The sequence below is a fragment of the Balearica regulorum genome, chromosome W, assembly GCF_011004875.1.
Source record: "Balearica regulorum gibbericeps isolate bBalReg1 chromosome W, bBalReg1.pri, whole genome shotgun sequence".
NCBI classification, from domain to species: Eukaryota; Metazoa; Chordata; class Aves; order Gruiformes; family Gruidae; genus Balearica; species Balearica regulorum.
The window spans coordinates 19,707,209-19,733,382 of record NC_046219.1 but is presented as its reverse complement, the minus strand read 5'-3'; the positions used below and the strand labels follow the sequence as shown (position 1 = coordinate 19,733,382).

The following is a 26,174-nucleotide window of genomic DNA, read 5'->3' as shown; positions in this document are numbered from 1 at the left end:
CCTGGAAGAGATCATCGACTGGCCAGAAGGTAGGGATTTTGGAGCACTGCCTGAGGAGGTAGCTCGTGCCCAAGAGGCACCACCATCTAATGAGTTACCAGAAGATGAAAGGCGTTATGCTCTGTTTACTGATGGATCCTGTCGTGTTGTAGGAAATCATCGGAAGTGGAAAGCTGCTGTATGGAGTCCCACATGACAAGTCGTTGAGGCCACTGAAGGAGAAGGTGAGTCAAGTCAGTTCGCAGAAGTGAAAGCCATTCAGCTAGCCCTAAAGATTGCTGAACGAGAAAAGTGGCCAGTACTCTACCTCTATACTGACTCCTGGATGGTGGCAAATGCCCTATGGGGGTGGCTACAGCAGTGGAAGAAGACCAATTGGCAGCGCAGGGGTAAACCCATCTGGGCTGCTGCATTGTGGCAGGACATCGCTGCCCGGGTAGAAAACATGGCTGTGAAGGTACGTCATGTGGATGCTCACATACCCAAAAGCCGTGCCACTGAAGAACATCAAAACAATGAACAGGTAGACAAGGCTGCCAAAATTGAAGTAGCTCAAGTGGACCTGGACTGGGAGCGTAAGGGTGAGCTATTTGTAGCTCGAAGGGCCCATGAAACATCAGGACATCTAGGGAGAGATGCAACATACAGGTGGGCTTGTGATCGAGGGGTGGACCTGACCATGGAGGCCATCACACAAGTTACTCATGAATGTGAAATATGTGCTGCAATCAAGCGAGCGACACGAGTAAAATCTCCCTGGAATAGAGGGCGGTGGCTGGGTTTTCGATATGGCGAGGCCTGGCAGATTGACTATATTGGGCCACTGCCACGAACACGCCAAGGCAAGCGCTACATACTCACCATGGTGGAAGCAACTACTGGCTGGCTAGAGACGTTTCCTGTAAACCATGCCACTGCCCGAAACACCATCCTAGGCCTTGAAAGGCAAATTTTATGGCGACATGGTACCCCAGAAAGGATTGAATCAGACAACGGGACTCATTTTCGAAATAACGTCATAAGCTCTTGGGCAAAGAAACACGGCATTGAGTGGGTGTATCACATCCCCTATCACCCACAAGCCTCTGGAAAGATCGAGAGATATAATGGACTGTTAAAGACTATGTTGAGGGCATTAGGTAATGGGGCATGGAAGCAGTGGGATACAAATTTAGCAGAAGCCACTTGGCTGATTAATACCAGAGGATCTGCTAACCGTCCTGGTCCTGCCCAAACAAAACCCCTGCATACTGTGGGAGGAGACAAGGTCCCTGTAGTGCACATGGGGAAGTGGCTGGGGAAGGCGGTGTGGATTGCTCCTCCCATGGGAAAAGGCAAACCCATTCCTGGGATTGTCTTTGCTCAAGGACCTGGGTGTACTTGGTGGGTAATGCGAAAAGATGGGGAGACCCGGTGTGTGCCTCAAGGAGATTTAACCTTGGGGTAAAATAATCTGTAATGTGAGTTGTACCTTCTAGGAAGTAATGTAGAAGGAACGACCCAAACCAATGAAGAGCAAGTTTCGCAAGAAGCCAGATGAATGCAACAACAGCCCAAAGCAAGCCGGTGTTGGTGCCCAACAACTGAACCTGAACACCCATCCTGACAGATTGGGCCCAAGTCATAGCCGGTTCATGAACATCTGGAGGAGCAGAGGAAGCTCATGGAATGGGATAATAACATCTATCTGTTAAAGGACTGGAAATAGTAGTTAATAAGAAGTAAATACAATGAAACGGTTGTAAAATATATATATATATGTATTAAAGTGTGTGGAGCGTAAGCATGACACAAATGGTATGGAATAAGGGGTGGAGACTGTATTGGGTCTGGCTGAGATGGAGTTAATTCTCCCCACAGCAGCCCTCATAGTGCTGTGCTGTGTATTGGTAGCTAGCAAACTGTTGATAACACACCAGTGTTTTGGCTACTACTGAGCAGTGCCAGCACACATCAAGGCTTTCCAACATTTCTTTTTCCCCAGCAGCAGGCTGGGGGTGGGCAAGATCTTGGGAGGGGACACAGCTAGGACAGCTGACCCAAACTGACCAAAGGGATATTCCATACCATATGATGCTCAGCAGTAAGAAACTGAGACCAGGGGGAGGAACAGGGCGGGGGCATTCGTTGTTTTTTTTTTTTTTTACAATGTTTGTCTTCCGGGGTAAGGGACACACTTACTGAAGCCCTACTTCCCAGGAAGTGGCCGGACATCGCCTGCTGATGGGAAGTAGAGAATAATCTTTGCTTTTTGCTTTGCTTCCGCGCGCGGCTTTTTGCTTTAGCTACATTAAACTGCCTTTATCTCGACCCACAAGTTTGGGATTGTTTTTTTTCTCCATCTTCCTTTCTCCCCTCCCTGCCTTGCTGAGGAGGCGAGTGATAGAGCGGCTCTGGTGGGCACCTGGCCCCCAGCCAGGGTCAACCCACCACAGCGGCCTTTTGCTTTAGCTACATTAAACTGCCTTTATCTTGACCCACGAGTTTGGGGTTGTTTTTCCATCTTCCTTTCTCCCCTCCCTGCCTTACTGAAGAGGGGAGTGATAGAGCAGCTTGGTGGACACCTGGTGTCCGGCTGAGGTTAAACCACCACAAAAGCTGTTTGTGAAAAGCCTACATCTTTACTGTTATAAAGTTATAAAGTTTGTTCTGTCACCAATATTTGTGCATGATAACAGAGGAAGGGAAATGCAAGGGCTTTACAGATAATACAGGGCCTTTGCTCAGATGAGCCTGGCTTATATTTTTCATCCCCTAGAATCCACGTGAATGTAAGTATTTGGAAGAATTTGGCAATATGCAACTTCTACCCTTGGATAAAACCACTGGGGAAAAATCCCTCAAAGAAAATCTCCTCCTTGGGATTTTTCATTCCATTTCTTGGTGATAAAGTCTTTGCTTCAGTTTTGAAGTTTGCTATAGAAGGGCTATTTATTTTTGAGTAACAGACCCCCAAAGAACCTCCCTCTTTCCCTTCACCTTTTAAAAGTGATGAGAAATAATACTTTGTTAAAGGAACGATCTGAAGAGTCATGTTCACCTGCAGATAATATAACACCTTAGAAGTTTCCCATTAATATTTTGGCTAAAGAAAAAAAGTGACTGAGTTACTGTGTAGCAAGTGAATTTTAGTTTAATTCCATTGCTGTTTGTGTGTAACACTGGGTTTGTGTCCTTGCACTTACTCCTGCACCATAACACCTCCCCAGGTGGACCAGCTGCCCCAAGCATGGTGCTGCGCATGTGCTGTGCTCTCCCCATGCTGCAGCTTTGTTCTCTCAGTCCCTTTTCCTGCCATGCACCGGGTGGGACCTGAAGTGAGCACCTTACAACAGCAAGGCCTCCCCGTATACCTCAGAGCCCTACTTTCCTCCACGCTGTCCCTTCCTTCTGCTCATCCATTTAAATCAATCCTTGGAGCAGTCTTAAAAATTGGCAGAGATGTATTTTCCCTCCTCTTTCCAGTGGCTGTACTTACGATGGCACCATGCATGGCCAGTGTCATGACACCACTGTGCAAACCAAGGCTGACTCGCTGCCATAGCTACATTCCAGGTTTCTTCCTTCAAGGTGCTCACTTGTGACCCTGCTGCAGCTTGAGGGGACAGGGAAGATGACTGCTTACTTGGCTTCTCCAGTTTACTCATGGTCATCTTTCTTTTCTCTTAGTTTTTTGAGGAGGCATCCCAAAATGGTGGACTATCAGCCCAGCAAGTTAATGTAGGATATCTTTGCAGACTTGATTCCTAGTTTCTTTCTGTTCTGCAAAACATAGTGATTCAGACACATATGGCAGGACAAATTATGGAGAGATGGTCATTCCAGGGTTTCAGCTCCACTTCTAAATTATGCTAGTTTTGTGCAGTTACACAACCTAAGACAGTCCTTATGTAGACAGATAAATTTCAGGAATTCTCTTTGTTTCAAGAAGTTAACCTGTGTCCCAACACAAAAGATAACAATTAGAGTAGTGGTACTCAAGTTAGGGGTCCACCAAATGGGGATGAAAGTCAACACAAATTCAATAGCAAAATGGGGATTTACAAACAGGATTGGATTTACAAGTCTGGATGTGAATCCAGAAAAACTGAGATCCCCAGCAAATAAGTCTGGAATGCTAAAATACATCTCCAAGTATGTGCTCCTAGGCCCAATAACACTATTTTACTTGCAGGGCACTTCAATTACAGCAAGGAATAAGGGAGTGCAGAAAGAAGGAATCACCCATTACTGCATATCTAATGCAGTTGTGTTTAAAAGAAACGGACACTGGCCTGTGCTCTGTTATGCTGTTATTTGGCTCTTCAGTATCTTTATTATGAAAATAACATAATAGAGGATTCCATCTATTTTTGCTTTCTGAGGTGGCCTGTAATAATTGCACAGATGTGTAAGTTGAACTGCTCTCCATATTTAAGGGTGTGATTTATGCCTTGGAGACTGGTGTTGCCAGCATGCTCACTTGGAAAAAACAGTTGTTAGCTTAAAGGACAGAAAGATTTGATTTGATTTTTGTTCCCTTAGGAATAAATTAATAAAAATATTTCACCAAGAGAAAAATCAGTAAAATTTTGCATGTGTTTGTATTTTCTGATGTACGAACAATCAACTCAGTCATGTAAAAGCCCTAATTCAGCAGGTACTTTTAAATATGTGGCTAAATTTAACCACAAAGCAGTCTCACTGAAGTTAAGATGAAAACATTAAAGAACTTTGTTGATCTAAAGAAACTGTAAAACTTAGTACATAAAAAAAAAATTTGTAAAAATGAAGTTAACAGCTTCAGGATTTCCACGTGTTTGCTAGGCTCGTATAATTAAAAAATGCAACTGAGCTACTTAATGGATAAGACAGTGTTTCCAGAGAAGATAAAGAAAACTAAACATACATCATCAGAGTTATTACTTTTTGTTTTGTTTCACTCATTAAATCAAAAATGTATTGTCATTTTAACCTTTGACTCTAAATCCTAGCTGCATCTGTGTAAAATAATCAAAGATAGCTGCAGGTAACCAATCTCTTTAATTTGACATGTTCCAGACAACCTTTTATTGTGTTTAAATATGGAATATTTTACTTATTGCAAAGTATCCTGCATAATACTGGTGTTCCACTATAAAATCTTCTCACTTATAATTAAGTCATTCTAAATTTTAAAATACCAGTATGCAGTATGAAAACCTCCAATTGAAGTTTAATATAAAAATATCAGCACAAAAATCCTTTTAAAAGTCTGTTTATTGTGAGCAACCCAAATGCCTGTTTAATTATTATTAGTTGTAGCATATTAATAGACTTTGCACCCCTACAGTTGCTAATTCATACCATCTCAGGTATTTTGATGAGATAAGAAATACTAAGTAAGAAAACAGTAGGTATTCAAAGGGTTAATTTGCTTAGAATAATAATAATAAATTATTTTTTTGCATCTTCTTCAGTTCAAAATCCAGCTTTGAGACCGAGGAAGGCTTCCAAATTACATCAATTAAATAAGAGTGGTCCTTTTAACCAGTAGCAGTTTGATTGCCAATGACTCGAAGAATCTCTTTATGAATGCTTGGTTCCTGTGTATTTATACTTGTATCACCCACTTGACCATCTTCATAACTAAAAAAAGAGTACAGAAAATAAAATCAAATTAGTGTTTTATTAATCTACCTAAAAACATCCAAAACTCTATTTCATTCAATAATTGAAAGTGTTTATTACATATGTTAACATGTTTCCTATTAAAATGCTCTGCTGCGCTTCACTGTTATATACAGATCATAAGCTCTATAGAGAGTGAAGGGTGGTAGGGCTGCTATTGTCATCAAAACCCTGAGGTTGAATAACCCACTAGGACCCAAAGGGGACTTCTGCCAGCACCTGGCCTACCAAGGCACGTTAGCAGCTTCCCTCTTGCTGGAGGTATAAAGGAAAGGGCTGTTTCTGCAGCTGCTTCCAGACTGCCCTACACAAGGCTGGTGCCATAGCATGCACAATGTACCGCAATGCCTGTGATACCCAAACTCCTGTCACAAGTGGGCCTCCACTTAGTGGTGACACCACAACAACCTCCAGGGTTTTTCTCCTTCTGAGAACTTGCCTGCATTAAGGATTTGCATGGATAAAGCAATCCTGATCACTGAAACCCTCAGTGCTGGTCAATCTGAAGCCAGCGTGCTCCTCCACTGGTCTGCATGACTCTCTTTGCAGGGCTGAAATCTATGCCGATATATAATTACAAGTCATAGGTGAGAGGGGAAATGCTCACATCATAGACAGGAAGCCTTTAATGAATTCCTCAGCTTTAAAACATACACCCAAATAGAAGAGATATTTTACGATACATGGATAGACTTACTGTAACATGAGATAATGCTATAGAGTGGGAAAAATCAGTAACTTTCCATTCATTTATTCTATAACTAAACATCTACTAAACCCTTGTTACTAACTTATACATACATGCTTTTAAACTAAAAGAGGGTAGATTTAGATTAGATATAAGGAAAAAATTCTTTACTGTGAGGGTGGTGAGACACTGGAACAGGTTGCCTAGAGAGAAGTTGTGGATGACCCCTCCCTGGAAGTGTTCAAGGCCAGGTTGGATGAGGCTTTGGGCAACCTGGTCTAGTGGAGGATGTCCCTGCTCATGGCAGGGGGGTTGGAAGTAAATGATCTTTAAGGTCCCTTCCACCTCAAACCATTCTATGATTCTATGATTTCATAACAAAATTAAGTACAGAGATAAATAACAAATGAAGTGATACTTTAAAGAATTAGGAAGAAACATCTTTTATCTACTTCACTTAAAACTGTTGGAGGGAACATGGGAAAAAATGCCTAGAATGGACAGATGTTGAATGTTAAAAGAAGCTTTATACTCACACAAAGAAAAATCTTGTACACACGTGATCTGTATTGGGAACTACCCATACCTCTCCATGTTTATGCAGATCGGATGAAGTTATCACTATCAGGGAAAGAATACATTTCATAGTGATGAAAACATGCCTGGAAAATATTGCTTTAAAAGATTTGCTTTTTTAAACACTTTAAATAGCATTCTGGGAATGTGTAGTTTTACAGTGCATGTCTGTGGCATGGCATAGACTCCGAGTTGGCTGCTAGTACAAACAGGGAGATGAACTTGATTCTTGTTTCCAAATATATTTTCCAGAAAATGCAGATGTGTGAGAGCCAGTTCTTAATTGGAATGAAAAATGAAAAAGTATATTTAGTAAAAACTGATTTTAAATGGCTACAGGGCTGCAAAGGAGCATCTGAGTCATCTAATCTGCCTTTGGAACAGAGATATTCGTGTTTGATGATGTCTGAGCCAAAAATAAGATGTGAAAGATAAAGCCTGAAACTGAGATACCACAAATTTGGGATTTGCAATACTACCAAATATTTTTTAAAAAATAGCATAGGAGTTATGACTCAAGGGGATCACAGAGCTTGCCAAAAGTTGCTCAACATTTAGAAAACAGCAATGTATTTGATGCTAAGTTATTTACCAGCAGAATTAGGACAACACAGGAAAGAAACATTATTGCTAGGTAGAATCTTTACTATCAATCTGTATTTGAAAAGATTTCTTTAAATGCATTTAAACACTACCATGAATAAATGCATATTAAATTTTTATACCATTTCTTCCATGAATTGTAATTTTTAACAAACATTTTTCTCATGTAATTAATTTTATTTAAAGTCTATATTAACCATCTCCCCTAAACACTTCTTTTCACAGAAAAATAAAGTGAATATGAATGATGTAAAATATATTTTACCAAATATTTAAAATTCACCCTTATAAGATCCATGATCCATTAATAAATGTGAGGGAAGAATTACATAGATGAAAAAGTCATTGGGAAAGATGTAATTTATATTTAGAAACTTCAGGCATTAAAGTCCAAGTAAATTCTAGTAAACCCTAGGTTCATTTGATATCTTCTTCTGAAAGTTTTAGAACTAAACTTATGTATTTTTCTGTCCAGATCAAGTTGCATTTTCATGTTGACTGAAATAATATCTTTTCCACTGTCTGTCTGAATTTTTACTTTTAAAAATAAACAAATGTTCAAAATGGAGGGCAAACTGAGTTTAATATAATTTCTTTTTGTTTGGCTAATGAGACTAATTACCAATTACTGGTACAATTCTTATTCAAATTTCACAATTCATTGTTCTCAAATCCTGCTGAGATTTTATTAGTTATTAAATGAATAGTCAAGTCTTTCAAGAATGACTGTACTCATATGCACTGGATTTTAACTTCACAAAATTTCTGCAGCCATCAGAGAGAACAGACTGGTTACCAGATGAACAGTATATTTGCCTGAGAAGTGAAAAATTATTTGGAAATTCAATAGGAAAGCTGTTTTTTCTGACTTGTAGGTGTTTAATGCATTTGTCAAGAGCTTGCAAGAAGTCACTGTTTCAAATAAAGACCATGACTTGGGTTATATTGATGGCTTAGGAACATGGTCACATTTGAAAGACAGACCAGATGATCAGTCGCTATGTGCATATGATTATTTCATGAAAATTCAGCATGTGTTACAGGTTTTGTTTGAAAAGGGAAACATTCTGAACTGAAATATAAAGGTCAGCTATTAAGCAAGTACTCATACGCCCACCAGTAGTCTCTTACCTAAAAACAACCAATACTGGAACTAAAGGTCTCACTGATTTGCATCCAGTAACACTGTGTCTATGACTAAAACAGTTTTTCAAGGGCTTTCATCTTACCTTCACATAAGGCTATGCATTTCAAGTTACGGCTTTGCAAAAATTGTGACTGTTGTCCTTTCTTCTGTGATTGCGACGTAAAAACATGAGAAAACTTAATTAGTGCAGTAAGACAAACTGAGTGAAAAAGTGACAAAGGAGAGGGCTGCTATTTTTGGTGGTTTATTAATGAATAAAGATAGAAGCAGTCTTTCTAAAACATTTCTATTGTATTTCTAAATGTAATAAAATTTCTAAAAACATTTATATTTTTTTTTTATTATTGTAGGATGGATTTGAACTCCTTTATCCAGAAAGAAAATTTCCTAATTATTACAGAATGAATAATGTTATTAGAAATATCAGAGTGTTACTGACAAACAAATTGATAGCAGAAAAAAATAATTACAAGGTGAATTTGATCATCGATTCTTCAGCCACTACCCTGATAATTTACTGGCCTTCTCATTTCTGAAGGCTTCTGCTGTTACATACCAATCTCTCTCCAAAGTCAGATTATCCTGTAGTTTTTATGTGTTAACTATAGAGACAGATGTAAGTTTTCTTTCTCAAAATTTAGCCCTACACATAAATGCTATGAGTTTGCTTTAGATAAAGCAGAATTCTAATGGTTTAATATGTAAAAACTATGAAAAAGAAAAAACAACTCACTATCAATGAAATGCTACTGATTTTTCAGCAATGACCGCTCTCAGTTCCTTTTGCATTGTTCTTCTGCAAGTCTAGAGCTCAGAAAGCAAGGGCTTGCTAAGGGTCATAATGCAATCTGTATTTCATTTTCTTTCTCTTCCCAAATACTACTACCCAGAAAAGAAGAGCACAGGGACCTGCAGTATACTCTGTAAATTGTTACTAAAAGCAGCTGGGCTGTATTTGATGGTTGCAGTCTCTGAAGTTGTTGATTTCATTCAATAAAATAAAACTGTTAGCTTTCACAAAGGGAATATTGCCTCCTTTTCAGCTATCAAGTTCCCTAACATAAAACTGTAAATCTTCCAGAGATGGTTGATGTACTGTACCTGTGATGTATTACTGCCCTTACTGCCTGAAACTGGTTCATCTTTAGCTGACACCTTCTGCTGCTTCTTGTTCATCCCTAAGAATATTAAAATCATGTAAGATACTCTGGCATATAAATATTTTCATAAGCAAAGTTAAGTATGGAGAATGAAACAGGTAGCACAGTGGGAATCAGTCCTTTGCATGGCAGTCAAAAAGCTAGTTAACTTTGTCATAGAATATTTCAATTTAATCCTGCAAATTACCAACACATCTGCATGTGTTGCAAAGATTTTAGGAAAGTCAAATTAGCATTAAGCAGGTTCAAAAGCACATAAACATGAGCTTAAATGCCACTGAATTTAGCTCAGGAATGCTCTTAGGTGGTTGCTTAATAGAGTTGCATGTCAGCATGTCTTCAGTTTAACTGACCCTATTTAGGTTGAAGTAACAGTCTGATTTACAGTGGGTGGGGCAGTAAAATCATGAGAGAAAGAACTTTAGATATTAATCTTTAACACTTTATTTAGACTTATTAAAAGTCTAAATATTTTTTAGGAGTAGTTTATTTAAGGGCAGTTTTTAAGTCTACCTTGGTTTAATTTATCTACAGGTAATTAAATTATTTATCATCTACCTTTGATCCAATTTCCATCTCAGAAATCTAAACACCTACATTTGTGCCTTACATCTCTCTCATATTCCTCATGTTGGTTTATATAAAATTCCTGTATCGTATGCTACTACAGGCTTCCTTGCTTTTCCAGTATCCCATATTTCTTAGTAGGTTGCAAACTGTCCTGGTTTTGGCTAGGATAGAGTTAATTTTCACAAGGAGCTGGGACTAGACACAGCCAGTATAGGTGACCCAAACTAGCCAAAGGGGTATTCCATACCATATGATGTCATGCTCAGCATAAAAGGGAGCGTGGCTCGGGGAGGGGTGGCTCCCAGATAGTCTGAGTGCCTGGCTGATTGTTGGGTGAGAAATTGCATTGTGCAATCATTCACTTTGTATATTCTAAGTACTGTTGTTGTTATTTCCTTCTCCCTTTGCTGTCCCAGTAAACTATCCTTATCCCACCCCAAGAGTTTTACCTTTGTCTTCCTATTCTCCTCCCCATCCCACTGGGGGGAGGGTGGGGGTAAGTGAGAGAGAGAGAGCTCGAGCAAGCAGCCGCGTGGTGCTTAGCTGTCAGCTGGGGCTAAACCACAACACAAACACAGACTGAATTATGGAGAAGTTTAAGTCTTTGAAGTAACAGGGAGTGTAGGACTCCTCCATGGTTTTTATTGGCATCAAGTATTATATACCTCATGGGAATATAGGCCTCCTTTCTGGAGGAGACTGGATGGAAGGGACCAAAAAAGAGATGAGAAAAAACACATCGAAGCTGACAAAGCAATGTTGTCCAAAAAGAAGGGCATTTTGTTAGATAATGATACTGCAACCTGCACTTTTAGTGAGTCCTAAAGACCTCTCATACTTGTGTAATCTCTGGAAAACTAAAAGTGTATTCAATAAATACTAGTAAAAAATGATGAGCTCTTAAAATGAATCATGACATTACCTAAAAATACTGAAAATCAGAAAGCATAATTAAAACTCTCAATTAAATTTATCTATGTGCACACAAACACACATTCAACTATACCAACACTTTCATATGTGAGGAAATGAAGAGACATGCATATGGTGGATATGGAATTGGCTGGATGGTCACACTTAAAGAGTTGCAGTCAATGGCTCGACGTCTGGGTGGAGACCAGTGAGGAGTGGTGTCCCTCAGGGGTCTGTATTGGGACCAGTATTATTTAATATCTTTGTGGGGGATGTGGACAGTCAGATTGAGTGCACCCTCAGAAAGTTTGCAGATGACACCAAGCTGAGTGGTGTGGTTGATGCTCTAGAGGGAAGGGATGCCATCCAGAGGGACCTTGACAGGCTAGAGAGATGGGCCCGTGCAAACCTCATGAAGTTCAACAAGGCCAAGTGCAAGGTCCTGGACATGGGTCGGGGTGATCCCAAACATGGATATAGGCTGGGCGATGAGTGGATTGAGAGCAGCCCTGAGGAGAAGGACTTAAGGGTATTAGTGGATGAAAAACTGAATATGAGCTGGCAATGCATGCTCGTGGCCCAGAAAGCCAATTGCATCCTGGGCTGCATCAAAAGAAGTGGCACCAGCAGGTCGAGGGAGGTGATTCTGCCCCTCTACTCCGCTCTTGTGAGACCCCATCTGGAGTACTGCATCCAGCTCTGGAGGCCTGTGTTGGGTTTGCATGGCAAGGTTTTGGTAGCAGGGGGGCTACAAGGGTGGCTTCTGTGAGAAGCTGCTAGAAGCTTCCCCTGTGTCTGATTGATAGAGCCAATGCCAGCCCACTCCAAGACAGACCCGCCGCTGGCCAAGGCCAAGCCAATCAGCGCCTCTGTGATAACATATTTAAGAAAGAGAAAAACAGTTAGAGGGAGCTTTTGCAGCCGGAGAGAGGAGGGAGAAGATGTAAGAAACTCTGCAGACACCCAGGTCAATGCAGAAGGAGGGGGAGGAGGTGCTCCAGGCACCGGAGCAAAGATCCCCCTGCAGCCCATAGTGAAGACCATGGTGAAGCAGGCTGTCCCCCTGCAGCAGCCCATGGAGGAAGGATGAGGGGGTGTAGAGATTCCACCTGCAGCCCGTGGAGGACCCCACGCCGGAGCAGGTGGAGGCACCTGAAGGAGGCTGTGACCCTGTGGGAAGCCCGCGCTGGAGCAAGCTCCTGGCAGGACCTGTGGACCCATGGAGAGAGGAGCCCACGCCAGAGCAGGTTTGCTGACAGGACTTGTGACCCCGTGGGGGACCCACGCTGGAGCAGTCTGCTCCTGAAGGTCTGCACCCCATGGAAGAGACCCACGCTGGAGCAGTTCATGAAGGACTGTAGCCCGTGGGAGAGACTCACGTTGGGGAAGGTCGTGAAGGACTGTCTCCCGTGAGAGGGACTCCATGCTGGAGCAGGGGAATGATGAGAGGAGTCCTCCCCCTGAGGAGGAAGAAGCGGCAGAAACAATGTGTGATGAACTGACCGTAACCCCCATTCCCCGTCCCCCTGTGCCGCTGAGGGGGGCGGAGGTTGAAGCCGGGAGTGAAGTTGAGCCCGGGAAGATGGGAGGGGTGGGGGGAGGTGTTTTAAGATTTGGTTTTATTTCTCATTGTCATTAATTTGACATGTTCCAGACAACCTTTTATTGTGTTTAAATATGGAATATTTTACTTATTGCAAAGTATCCTGCATAATACTGGTGTTCCACTATAAAATCTTCTCACTTATAATTAAGTCATTCTAAATTTTAAAATACCAGTATGCAGTATGAAAACCTCCAATTGAAGTTTAATATAAAAATATCAGCACAAAAATCCTTTTAAAAGTCTGTTTATTGTGAGCAACCCAAATGCCTGTTTAATTATTATTAGTTGTAGCATATTAATAGACTTTGCACCCCTACAGTTGCTAATTCATACCATCTCAGGTATTTTGATGAGATAAGAAATACTAAGTAAGAAAACAGTAGGTATTCAAAGGGTTAATTTGCTTAGAATAATAATAATAAATTATTTTTTTGCATCTTCTTCAGTTCAAAATCCAGCTTTGAGACCGAGGAAGGCTTCCAAATTACATCAATTAAATAAGAGTGGTCCTTTTAACCAGTAGCAGTTTGATTGCCAATGACTCGAAGAATCTCTTTATGAATGCTTGGTTCCTGTGTATTTATACTTGTATCACCCACTTGACCATCTTCATAACTAAAAAAAGAGTACAGAAAATAAAATCAAATTAGTGTTTTATTAATCTACCTAAAAACATCCAAAACTCTATTTCATTCAATAATTGAAAGTGTTTATTACATATGTTAACATGTTTCCTATTAAAATGCTCTGCTGCGCTTCACTGTTATATACAGATCATAAGCTCTATAGAGAGTGAAGGGTGGTAGGGCTGCTATTGTCATCAAAACCCTGAGGTTGAATAACCCACTAGGACCCAAAGGGGACTTCTGCCAGCACCTGGCCTACCAAGGCACGTTAGCAGCTTCCCTCTTGCTGGAGGTATAAAGGAAAGGGCTGTTTCTGCAGCTGCTTCCAGACTGCCCTACACAAGGCTGGTGCCATAGCATGCACAATGTACCGCAATGCCTGTGATACCCAAACTCCTGTCACAAGTGGGCCTCCACTTAGTGGTGACACCACAACAACCTCCAGGGTTTTTCTCCTTCTGAGAACTTGCCTGCATTAAGGATTTGCATGGATAAAGCAATCCTGATCACTGAAACCCTCAGTGCTGGTCAATCTGAAGCCAGCGTGCTCCTCCACTGGTCTGCATGACTCTCTTTGCAGGGCTGAAATCTATGCCGATATATAATTACAAGTCATAGGTGAGAGGGGAAATGCTCACATCATAGACAGGAAGCCTTTAATGAATTCCTCAGCTTTAAAACATACACCCAAATAGAAGAGATATTTTACGATACATGGATAGACTTACTGTAACATGAGATAATGCTATAGAGTGGGAAAAATCAGTAACTTTCCATTCATTTATTCTATAACTAAACATCTACTAAACCCTTGTTACTAACTTATACATACATGCTTTTAAACTAAAAGAGGGTAGATTTAGATTAGATATAAGGAAAAAATTCTTTACTGTGAGGGTGGTGAGACACTGGAACAGGTTGCCTAGAGAGAAGTTGTGGATGACCCCTCCCTGGAAGTGTTCAAGGCCAGGTTGGATGAGGCTTTGGGCAACCTGGTCTAGTGGAGGATGTCCCTGCTCATGGCAGGGGGGTTGGAAGTAAATGATCTTTAAGGTCCCTTCCACCTCAAACCATTCTATGATTCTATGATTTCATAACAAAATTAAGTACAGAGATAAATAACAAATGAAGTGATACTTTAAAGAATTAGGAAGAAACATCTTTTATCTACTTCACTTAAAACTGTTGGAGGGAACATGGGAAAAAATGCCTAGAATGGACAGATGTTGAATGTTAAAAGAAGCTTTATACTCACACAAAGAAAAATCTTGTACACACGTGATCTGTATTGGGAACTACCCATACCTCTCCATGTTTATGCAGATCGGATGAAGTTATCACTATCAGGGAAAGAATACATTTCATAGTGATGAAAACATGCCTGGAAAATATTGCTTTAAAAGATTTGCTTTTTTAAACACTTTAAATAGCATTCTGGGAATGTGTAGTTTTACAGTGCATGTCTGTGGCATGGCATAGACTCCGAGTTGGCTGCTAGTACAAACAGGGAGATGAACTTGATTCTTGTTTCCAAATATATTTTCCAGAAAATGCAGATGTGTGAGAGCCAGTTCTTAATTGGAATGAAAAATGAAAAAGTATATTTAGTAAAAACTGATTTTAAATGGCTACAGGGCTGCAAAGGAGCATCTGAGTCATCTAATCTGCCTTTGGAACAGAGATATTCGTGTTTGATGATGTCTGAGCCAAAAATAAGATGTGAAAGATAAAGCCTGAAACTGAGATACCACAAATTTGGGATTTGCAATACTACCAAATATTTTTTAAAAAATAGCATAGGAGTTATGACTCAAGGGGATCACAGAGCTTGCCAAAAGTTGCTCAACATTTAGAAAACAGCAATGTATTTGATGCTAAGTTATTTACCAGCAGAATTAGGACAACACAGGAAAGAAACATTATTGCTAGGTAGAATCTTTACTATCAATCTGTATTTGAAAAGATTTCTTTAAATGCATTTAAACACTACCATGAATAAATGCATATTAAATTTTTATACCATTTCTTCCATGAATTGTAATTTTTAACAAACATTTTTCTCATGTAATTAATTTTATTTAAAGTCTATATTAACCATCTCCCCTAAACACTTCTTTTCACAGAAAAATAAAGTGAATATGAATGATGTAAAATATATTTTACCAAATATTTAAAATTCACCCTTATAAGATCCATGATCCATTAATAAATGTGAGGGAAGAATTACATAGATGAAAAAGTCATTGGGAAAGATGTAATTTATATTTAGAAACTTCAGGCATTAAAGTCCAAGTAAATTCTAGTAAACCCTAGGTTCATTTGATATCTTCTTCTGAAAGTTTTAGAACTAAACTTATGTATTTTTCTGTCCAGATCAAGTTGCATTTTCATGTTGACTGAAATAATATCTTTTCCACTGTCTGTCTGAATTTTTACTTTTAAAAATAAACAAATGTTCAAAATGGAGGGCAAACTGAGTTTAATATAATTTCTTTTTGTTTGGCTAATGAGACTAATTACCAATTACTGGTACAATTCTTATTCAAATTTCACAATTCATTGTTCTCAAATCCTGCTGAGATTTTATTAGTTATTAAATGAATAGTCAAGTCTTTCAAGAATGACTGTACTCATATGCACTGGATTTTAACTTCACAAAATTTCTGCAGCCATCAGAGAGAACAGACTGGTTACCAGATGAACAGTATATTTGCCTGAGAAGTGAAAAATTATTTGGAAATTCAATAGGAAAGCTGTTTTTTCTGACTTGTAGGTGTTTAATGCATTTGTCAAGAGCTTGCAAGAAGTCACTGTTTCAAATAAAGACCATGACTTGGGTTATATTGATGGCTTAGGAACATGGTCACATTTGAAAGACAGACCAGATGATCAGTCGCTATGTGCATATGATTATTTCATGAAAATTCAGCATGTGTTACAGGTTTTGTTTGAAAAGGGAAACATTCTGAACTGAAATATAAAGGTCAGCTATTAAGCAAGTACTCATACGCCCACCAGTAGTCTCTTACCTAAAAACAACCAATACTGGAACTAAAGGTCTCACTGATTTGCATCCAGTAACACTGTGTCTATGACTAAAACAGTTTTTCAAGGGCTTTCATCTTACCTTCACATAAGGCTATGCATTTCAAGTTACGGCTTTGCAAAAATTGTGACTGTTGTCCTTTCTTCTGTGATTGCGACGTAAAAACATGAGAAAACTTAATTAGTGCAGTAAGACAAACTGAGTGAAAAAGTGACAAAGGAGAGGGCTGCTATTTTTGGTGGTTTATTAATGAATAAAGATAGAAGCAGTCTTTCTAAAACATTTCTATTGTATTTCTAAATGTAATAAAATTTCTAAAAACATTTATATTTTTTTTTTATTATTGTAGGATGGATTTGAACTCCTTTATCCAGAAAGAAAATTTCCTAATTATTACAGAATGAATAATGTTATTAGAAATATCAGAGTGTTACTGACAAACAAATTGATAGCAGAAAAAAATAATTACAAGGTGAATTTGATCATCGATTCTTCAGCCACTACCCTGATAATTTACTGGCCTTCTCATTTCTGAAGGCTTCTGCTGTTACATACCAATCTCTCTCCAAAGTCAGATTATCCTGTAGTTTTTATGAGTTAACTATAGAGACAGATGTAAGTTTTCTTTCTCAAAATTTAGCCCTACACATAAATGCTATGAGTTTGCTTTAGATAAAGCAGAATTCTAATGGTTTAATATGTAAAAACTATGAAAAAGAAAAAACAACTCACTATCAATGAAATGCTACTGATTTTTCAGCAATGACCGCTCTCAGTTCCTTTTGCATTGTTCTTCTGCAAGTCTAGAGCTCAGAAAGCAAGGGCTTGCTAAGGGTCATAATGCAATCTGTATTTCATTTTCTTTCTCTTCCCAAATACTACTACCCAGAAAAGAAGAGCACAGGGACCTGCAGTATACTCTGTAAATTGTTACTAAAAGCAGCTGGGCTGTATTTGATGGTTGCAGTCTCTGAAGTTGTTGATTTCATTCAATAAAATAAAACTGTTAGCTTTCACAAAGGGAATATTGCCTCCTTTTCAGCTATCAAGTTCCCTAACATAAAACTGTAAATCTTCCAGAGATGGTTGATGTACTGTACCTGTGATGTATTACTGCCCTTACTGCCTGAAACTGGTTCATCTTTAGCTGACACCTTCTGCTGCTTCTTGTTCATCCCTAAGAATATTAAAATCATGTAAGATACTCTGGCATATAAATATTTTCATAAGCAAAGTTAAGTATGGAGAATGAAACAGGTAGCACAGTGGGAATCAGTCCTTTGCATGGCAGTCAAAAAGCTAGTTAACTTTGTCATAGAATATTTCAATTTAATCCTGCAAATTACCAACACATCTGCATGTGTTGCAAAGATTTTAGGAAAGTCAAATTAGCATTAAGCAGGTTCAAAAGCACATAAACATGAGCTTAAATGCCACTGAATTTAGCTCAGGAATGCTCTTAGGTGGTTGCTTAATAGAGTTGCATGTCAGCATGTCTTCAGTTTAACTGACCCTATTTAGGTTGAAGTAACAGTCTGATTTACAGTGGGTGGGGCAGTAAAATCATGAGAGAAAGAACTTTAGATATTAATCTTTAACACTTTATTTAGACTTATTAAAAGTCTAAATATTTTTTAGGAGTAGTTTATTTAAGGGCAGTTTTTAAGTCTACCTTGGTTTAATTTATCTACAGGTAATTAAATTATTTATCATCTACCTTTGATCCAATTTCCATCTCAGAAATCTAAACACCTACATTTGTGCCTTACATCTCTCTCATATTCCTCATGTTGGTTTATATAAAATTCCTGTATCGTATGCTACTACAGGCTTCCTTGCTTTTCCAGTATCCCATATTTCTTAGTAGGTTGCAAACTGTCCTGGTTTTGGCTAGGATAGAGTTAATTTTCACAAGGAGCTGGGACTAGACACAGCCAGTATAGGTGACCCAAACTAGCCAAAGGGGTATTCCATACCATATGATGTCATGCTCAGCATAAAAGGGAGCGTGGCTCGGGGAGGGGTGGCTCCCAGATAGTCTGAGTGCCTGGCTGATTGTTGGGTGAGAAATTGCATTGTGCAATCATTCACTTTGTATATTCTAAGTACTGTTGTTGTTATTTCCTTCTCCCTTTGCTGTCCCAGTAAACTATCCTTATCCCACCCCAAGAGTTTTACCTTTGTCTTCCTATTCTCCTCCCCATCCCACTGGGGGGAGGGTGGGGGTAAGTGAGAGAGAGAGAGCTCGAGCAAGCAGCCGCGTGGTGCTTAGCTGTCAGCTGGGGCTAAACCACAACACAAACACAGACTGAATTATGGAGAAGTTTAAGTCTTTGAAGTAACAGGGAGTGTAGGACTCCTCCATGGTTTTTATTGGCATCAAGTATTATATACCTCATGGGAATATAGGCCTCCTTTCTGGAGGAGACTGGATGGAAGGGACCAAAAAAGAGATGAGAAAAAACACATCGAAGCTGACAAAGCAATGTTGTCCAAAAAGAAGGGCATTTTGTTAGATAATGATACTGCAACCTGCACTTTTAGTGAGTCCTAAAGACCTCTCATACTTGTGTAATCTCTGGAAAACTAAAAGTGTATTCAATAAATACTAGTAAAAAATGATGAGCTCTTAAAATGAATCATGACATTACCTAAAAATACTGAAAATCAGAAAGCATAATTAAAACTCTCAATTAAATTTATCTATGTGCACACAAACACACATTCAACTATACCAACACTTTCATATGTGAGGAAATGAAGAGACATGCATATGGTGGATATGGAATTGGCTGGATGGTCACACTTAAAGAGTTGCAGTCAATGGCTCGACGTCTGGGTGGAGACCAGTGAGGAGTGGTGTCCCTCAGGGGTCTGTATTGGGACCAGTATTATTTAATATCTTTGTGGGGGATGTGGACAGTCAGATTGAGTGCACCCTCAGAAAGTTTGCAGATGACACCAAGCTGAGTGGTGTGGTTGATGCTCTAGAGGGAAGGGATGCCATCCAGAGGGACCTTGACAGGCTAGAGAGATGGGCCCGTGCAAACCTCATGAAGTTCAACAAGGCCAAGTGCAAGGTCCTGGACATGGGTCGGGGTGATCCCAAACATGGATATAGGCTGGGCGATGAGTGGATTGAGAGCAGCCCTGAGGAGAAGGACTTAAGGGTATTAGTGGATGAAAAACTGAATATGAGCTGGCAATGCATGCTCGTGGCCCAGAAAGCCAATTGCATCCTGGGCTGCATCAAAAGAAGTGGCACCAGCAGGTCGAGGGAGGTGATTCTGCCCCTCTACTCCGCTCTTGTGAGACCCCATCTGGAGTACTGCATCCAGCTCTGGAGGCCTGTGTTGGGTTTGCATGGCAAGGTTTTGGTAGCAGGGGGGCTACAAGGGTGGCTTCTGTGAGAAGCTGCTAGAAGCTTCCCCTGTGTCTGATTGATAGAGCCAATGCCAGCCCACTCCAAGACAGACCCGCCGCTGGCCAAGGCCAAGCCAATCAGCGCCTCTGTGATAACATATTTAAGAAAGAGAAAAACAGTTAGAGGGAGCTTTTGCAGCCGGAGAGAGGAGGGAGAAGATGTAAGAAACTCTGCAGACACCCAGGTCAATGCAGAAGGAGGGGGAGGAGGTGCTCCAGGCACCGGAGCAAAGATCCCCCTGCAGCCCATGGTGAAGACCATGGTGAAGCAGGCTGTCCCCCTGCAGCAGCCCATGGAGGAAGGATGAGGGGGTGTAGAGATTCCACCTGCAGCCCGTGGAGGACCCCACGCCGGAGCAGGTGGAGGCACCTGAAGGAGGCTGTGACCCTGTGGGAAGCCCGCGCTGGAGCAAGCTCCTGGCAGGACCTGTGGACCCATGGAGAGAGGAGCCCACGCCAGAGCAGGTTTGCTGACAGGACTTGTGACCCCGTGGGGGACCCACGCTGGAGCAGTCTGCTCCTGAAGGTCTGCACCCCATGGAAGAGACCCACGCTGGAGCAGTTCATGAAGGACTGTAGCCCGTGGGAGAGACTCACGTTGGGGAAGGTCGTGAAGGACTGTCTCCCGTGAGAGGGACTCCATGCTGGAGCAGGGGAATGATGAGAGGAGTCCTCCCCCTGAGGAGGAAGAAGCGGCAGAAACAATGTGTGATGAACTGACCGTAACCCCCATTCCCCGTCCCCCTGTGCCGCTGAGGGGGGCGGAGGTTGAAGCCGGGAGTGAAGTTGAGCCCGGGAAGATGGGAGGGGTGGGGGGAGGTGTTTTAAGATTTGGTTTTATTTCTCATTCCTCTACTCTGTTTTGCTTAGTAATAAATTAGATGAATTCCCTCTCTACGTTCAGTCTGTTTTGCTTGTGACAATAATTAGTGAATGATCTCTCCCTGTCCTTATCTCGACCCACAAGCTTTTCGTTGTACTTTTTCTCCCCTGTCTAGAGAAGGAGGGGAGTGATGGAGCGGCTCTGGTGGGCACCTGGCCGCCAGCCAGGGTCAACCCACCACAAGGCCCCAACATAAGAAGGACATGGAGCTGTTGGAGTGAGTCCAGAGGAGGGCCACGAAGCTGATCAGAGGGCTGGAGCACCTCTCCTATGAGGACAGGCTGAGAGAGTTGGGATTGTTCAGCCTAGAGAAGAGAAAGCTCCGGGGAGACTTAATTGCAGCCTTCCAGTACCTAAAGGGGGCCTACAAGAAAGATGGTGAGGGACTGTTTATCAGGGAGTGTAGTGATAGGACAAGGGGCAATGGGTTCAAGCTGAAGGAGGGTCAATTTAGATTAGATGTTAGAAAGAAATTTTTTATTGTGCAGGTGGTGAGGCACTTGGAACAGGTTGCCCAGAGAGAAGTTGTGGAGGCCCCATCCCTGGAAGTGTTCAAGGCCAGGCTGGATGGGGCTTTGGGCAATATAATCTAGTGGATGATGTCCCTGCCCACGGCAGTGGGGTTAGAACTAGATGATCTTTGCGGTCCCTTCCACCTCAAACCATTCTTTGATTCTATGAAATGGTAAATACAACATAACTAAAGGAAAAAGTCACTGTAATTTAAAATCTCTATGAAAGTTTCTTAATATACACATTGGTGTATCGTGTTTCTATTGTGCTTCCATTTAGGATTTTATTCTTACATGGAAAACTCTGCATCACTCACTTTTGAATTTATTAGTGGGACAAATTATGTTCCCTCCCCTTCTCATGCTAAAATAAACACACTGTTCTGTACTTTTTATGTAACCCTGACATGGTGATACTTGAGATTATTCTTAAACATACACAGTTGAACATGTCTATTGATGAATATTTATGTTGTCATGTCAGATCCTAAAAACCCATGAATCCATAGATAATGTTAGATGGACTTAGGCAGATACTGACAAAAAAATCACAAAGTTGGATTTCCACTGCATAATCAAGACCTGCTCCATTACACACAGCATCCAGTATTAGCTAGTATTTACTTCAAGAACAGTGTCAAGATACTCAGTACCTTGGAAAACGAGGACAGGTATTTAATAAGGGAACTTAGATTTTCTCTTTTTAAAATAAATTAAATCTTGGCCTACAAAGATAAAAAAATTTACTACAGTTGTTGTAAACAGAAGCTGGTAAGAAAAGCAGTAGACTAAGATACCTCCCTATATTTCTCCAACTTTAGAGTGATTTATAAATATCACCTGAGTAACCAAATGATATGCTTGACAATGGACTAAGGTAGATTCCACTTCCAAACATTGCACCATGGAGCTGAAAAAGAGCAGAGTGAACGTTTAACATTAATTTGGCTATCTGGACAAAATAATAATGATAGGCCCAGGTCCTAATGTAGATAAGCATCTACCCCACTGCACTAATTTATTGTCTGGTAATAAATGGTGTTCAAAGAAGTCTCTAAAAAAAATCATGCTGTGAATATACAACTAAGATACTGTATATTCTGGAAACCATGTCCAAATGCCCAAAGATAATTTTACATCAGATTTATATATAAAATTGCATTTTCTGGTTTTAAATCTAACATTACCACAGAGGATGCCTACAGGAGAGTGCTTCTGTAGATGGCCAAATACACCTTAGCCTTAACAAGGCTGAGCAAGCTCAGCATATGTCTCACATCAAAACCTTGTCAGGAATCACAGCCTAAGCCAGCCTTTGTGAATCATCATCAGCAACAGCTGCTTTTTTTTTCTTTAAGGTAAGAAATGAAGATATGGTGTAACACTGCTCATATGCTATAGAAAAATTCAGTCACTAGTTCAGCCTGAGTGCTGGAGGAATGGGTTCAATCAAGCTTTTGCCTGAGCCAATTCAGACATGCATAACCCATCACTGCAGGACTGTGCTTTAGCCACAAAGCTACCAGCTGTCTGAAAAGAAGAGAGGAAAAGGAAGACTCTTCTTCACCAATGTCACTGCTCCATGTCATGGAGCTTGGGCTAAGCAACAAAACTGAGCACTTTTTATTAGCGCTGTGGTCATTTTCTTGTCTGGAAAGGAGGAAGTATGGGTTTTGCTTCTCCTCTAGGGACTGACTGCTTTACGTGGAAAAGTCTTTAAAGAAAACAAAGTAGTTGTTGGAGCACAAATGAGAACCCAGAGTATCTTCTACCCATGTAGATATTATGACCACTGGGCTTCAGAGTCATGCTCACCCTTATTTCTTTCCTCTGACCCAATGACATTTACATCATCTATGCAATGTGCCAGAGCTCCCATAGGAATGTGCAATCATGCTCTCACTCCTCCAGATCCTACAATGTTGTATAGGATCCTTGGTGAGTAGATATTTTTTCCTGACTGGTTGGTACTGGGGTAAGCAGAATGAACTGGGCTCAGGATATGCCCTAGTTGTGTGAGAGATTTAAAAATGATGACTTGTATAAAATAGGGCTTTACTGCTTCCTCTTCTTCCTAGTATCTCAACCCTGAACAAAAAAATAAGCACAAACAAAGGGTTTTACTTTGGTGAATTTTAGTGTGCGAATCCTGCTTTCTTGGGAAAGTATCTTACAAAGATGCTAATAAAAACACCCAAACCACTAAGAGGAATAGCAGAGATTTCCATTCCCTTTTTTCAGTGTTTCTTGTTCCCTGATCCTTAGTCAGCACCCCAAGATCCTCCTCCAAGGTATCATAGACTCAGCTCTGGGGAAAGAGCTGTCAAAACCCTTATGCTAAAATACTCAGAATTACAGCTCCCCAGTCCATCTGATACTGCCTACTTTGCTCTGCAATAGTGGTCTCCTGATGATTGAGTCTGAGAAACCAAACTGAAGTTTGCAATAGCTCCCTCCTGGCCAGTACACTCTAATTCCCTTCCCAAGGAAACCAGAGGAGAAGAGAAGATGCTGTAAACCCAACTTCTGTAAATCTAGTATGCTCTTGGATCCTATAACATAGACATAGTTTATGTAGTTCTAAATTTTAATCCCCGAGTCTGCTTTTAAGCAGTACCAAGTTAAGCCTCCTGGAGGTGCTGCTGTGCAACATAAAATTGAAACACTGATTCCACCGATGTGATTTTTTAGCCATTTTAGCAGACACATTTTTTCATTTTAATTGCTTCAGAAAAATACCTTTTCCAGGAAACATGAGGATATTTGAATCACCCCTTTTTGCCACCTATATGAATACCAGAACCACATCCCTTGAAAACTCGCCTAAGCTTAATATATAATCAAACGTGCACAGGTTAGCTAAAGTCTATTTAGTCTACTATTTACCTGCAGCCTTGTATTGGAGGCAACAACTAAGCCATTCCTCAGGATGGAATGCCAATTTTCAATGTGTGAACCACTGAAACAATGAAAGAGAATGCATTAAAGTCCACAGTGTAAAATGCAAAATGAAATCAGTAATCCTTTAAAACAATAAATTCCCATCTGTAAACCTCAAATGGTAAGAACAAAAAAATAGCATGGCATTTTGGTAATCTTTGATTAATATGAATATATGTACTCACTGAAATGCAAAGGTACTTCCGTAGAGATTTTTAGCAGCTCGGAAATTGGATTCTTTGGCTGGTGGACTGCTGAGAAGTAGGAACTGGTGGGGAGTGTGCATAAACTTCAGTTGCTGTAAAATATAACAGTGTACAAGTGAAAAGAAGTTGATTAACACAAAAGCATTGTATTTTCATAATCTTAGTTCTTAGGATACCATGCTGTTTCACACAATATGTGACTGCATCTAAATAACTACACAAACTAAGATGAAATTGGTCTCATTACTATAGTTTTTACCTGAAATCAAACAGTAAAAGTGTCCTTCAGTTTATGAAACATGTGGAAGTTTCTGAATCATATTTCAGCCTAATATGGCTCTGGTAAAGTAATTATATTGAACAATTTCATCATGGTATTCTGATCAGAGCTGGCTTTGAATTAAGGTTCAGATTTGAAAGGCTGCAGATTACTACCCCCTTGATCAGAGGCACACATACTCAGAAATTAATCTCAGCATCATCCCTCTAAAATTCTAGAGCTATATTCTTTTTACAGTGTATACATATGTGGATCTCCTGGTATATCATGTTTGTGTGCTCTGCTTTTTGTACAATTCTGTATCTAACATTCTATATGGTAACAAAACAAATAGTGATGTTGTTCTCACCCAATCTCAGATGACTACAAGGTAGACACTTGCATTTGAGCCTCTCACCTCAAATAGGTTTTTTCTCAGCATTATTCCTTTCACCTATTTTAGATATTCACATGATTCTATGAGTCATGAGCTGAAACTGCCTATTTCTCTACCCTGTCTATTAACGGAGCCCATGTGATTAATTTGAATGTAGACACCTACATTTGGACAGGAGACTCCCACCTAAAATGCTAATACGAGCCATGAGAAATGAGAAAATAATAAAGAACCCACAGACACTTACCCTATTCACCGGTAGCTTCACAATATGTGATCTATTACTAGAAATAACCCTAAAATGAGAAACAGTTAGATGTATTAGACATGATAACCACACAGAACTTTTCTTCTTAAGCATGTATTATGAATGGCCACCACAAAGCACCCAGCTGCAGGCCTTTGAACCTCTCAGATGGAAGTAGACCAAATCTTGACTAGAAAATCAGATCTGAGGCTATACAAATAAGCTGGAGTCTTTCCAGTGTTTTCAGAGGGCTCAGATGAGATCCAGAAACAGTCCAAAACTAAATGCAGTTGCAAATGTCAACTCTGATGTTAATTCTTAGAGTGAGTTTATACCAAATTAAACTGGCAAAGTGATTATTCATTCAACTTGGTACTTTAATAATTATCATCTCATGTGAGTCAATTTTATACCACTGTAGAAGAGGATGTGCAAGTGGGTCTTGTTTATCCATCTGCTTCTTTATTTCCAAGTAAGGTGCCTAGAAAAGAGTAATTACATTATTTCTAGTTGAAATCATAAGGTTAAATTTTATATGTTACATTAATTTCATCTATTAAAACAAATACATGAAACTCATTACTTGGCTTAAATCACAGTTTTACTGACATTTAGCATTGTACAGTTATAAATGTGTTTTGACAGCAACAAGAATTAATATAGCAATTACTTTCCCTGGAGTAAAATAATAAGCATATAATTAGCATCAAAATGAGTATATTAT

The 26,174-nt window shown here is 40.1% G+C and overlaps 1 protein-coding gene and 2 long non-coding RNA genes across 5 annotated transcripts in view; 1 reads left to right on the top strand and 2 right to left on the bottom strand.

The window, feature by feature from the left end:
- The window catches only part of LOC142599235 (uncharacterized), a 911,312-nt gene that overhangs the window by 209,945 nt on the left and 675,193 nt on the right, over nt 1–26,174 (top strand). The window lies entirely within an intron of this gene.
- Nucleotides 5,160–11,319, bottom strand: LOC142599237 (uncharacterized). Its single transcript, XR_012832863.1, has 4 exons — nt 9,765–11,319; nt 8,746–8,809; nt 6,874–6,958; nt 5,160–5,607 (listed from the first exon to the last, which is right to left on the bottom strand). It is a non-coding gene; the product is annotated as an uncharacterized LOC142599237 (long non-coding RNA).
- The window catches only part of LOC104643041 (protein mono-ADP-ribosyltransferase PARP8-like), a 77,511-nt gene continuing 64,479 nt past the window's right edge, over nt 13,143–26,174 (bottom strand). For all 3 annotated transcript variants that reach the window (XM_075738945.1, XM_075738943.1, XM_075738944.1), the window contains 9 exons: nt 25,864–25,931; nt 25,451–25,499; nt 24,527–24,639; nt 24,288–24,360; nt 22,242–22,311; nt 17,684–17,760; nt 16,665–16,728; nt 14,793–14,877; nt 13,143–13,526 (listed from right to left, as the gene is read on the bottom strand). In XM_075738945.1, coding sequence (XP_075595060.1) covers nt 13,424–13,526; nt 14,793–14,877; nt 16,665–16,728; nt 17,684–17,760; nt 22,242–22,311; nt 24,288–24,360; nt 24,527–24,639; nt 25,451–25,499; nt 25,864–25,931 — 702 coding nt within the window. In that variant the 3' untranslated portion in view covers nt 13,143–13,423. The remainder of the gene's footprint in view (nt 13,527–14,792; nt 14,878–16,664; nt 16,729–17,683; nt 17,761–22,241; nt 22,312–24,287; nt 24,361–24,526; nt 24,640–25,450; nt 25,500–25,863; nt 25,932–26,174) is intronic.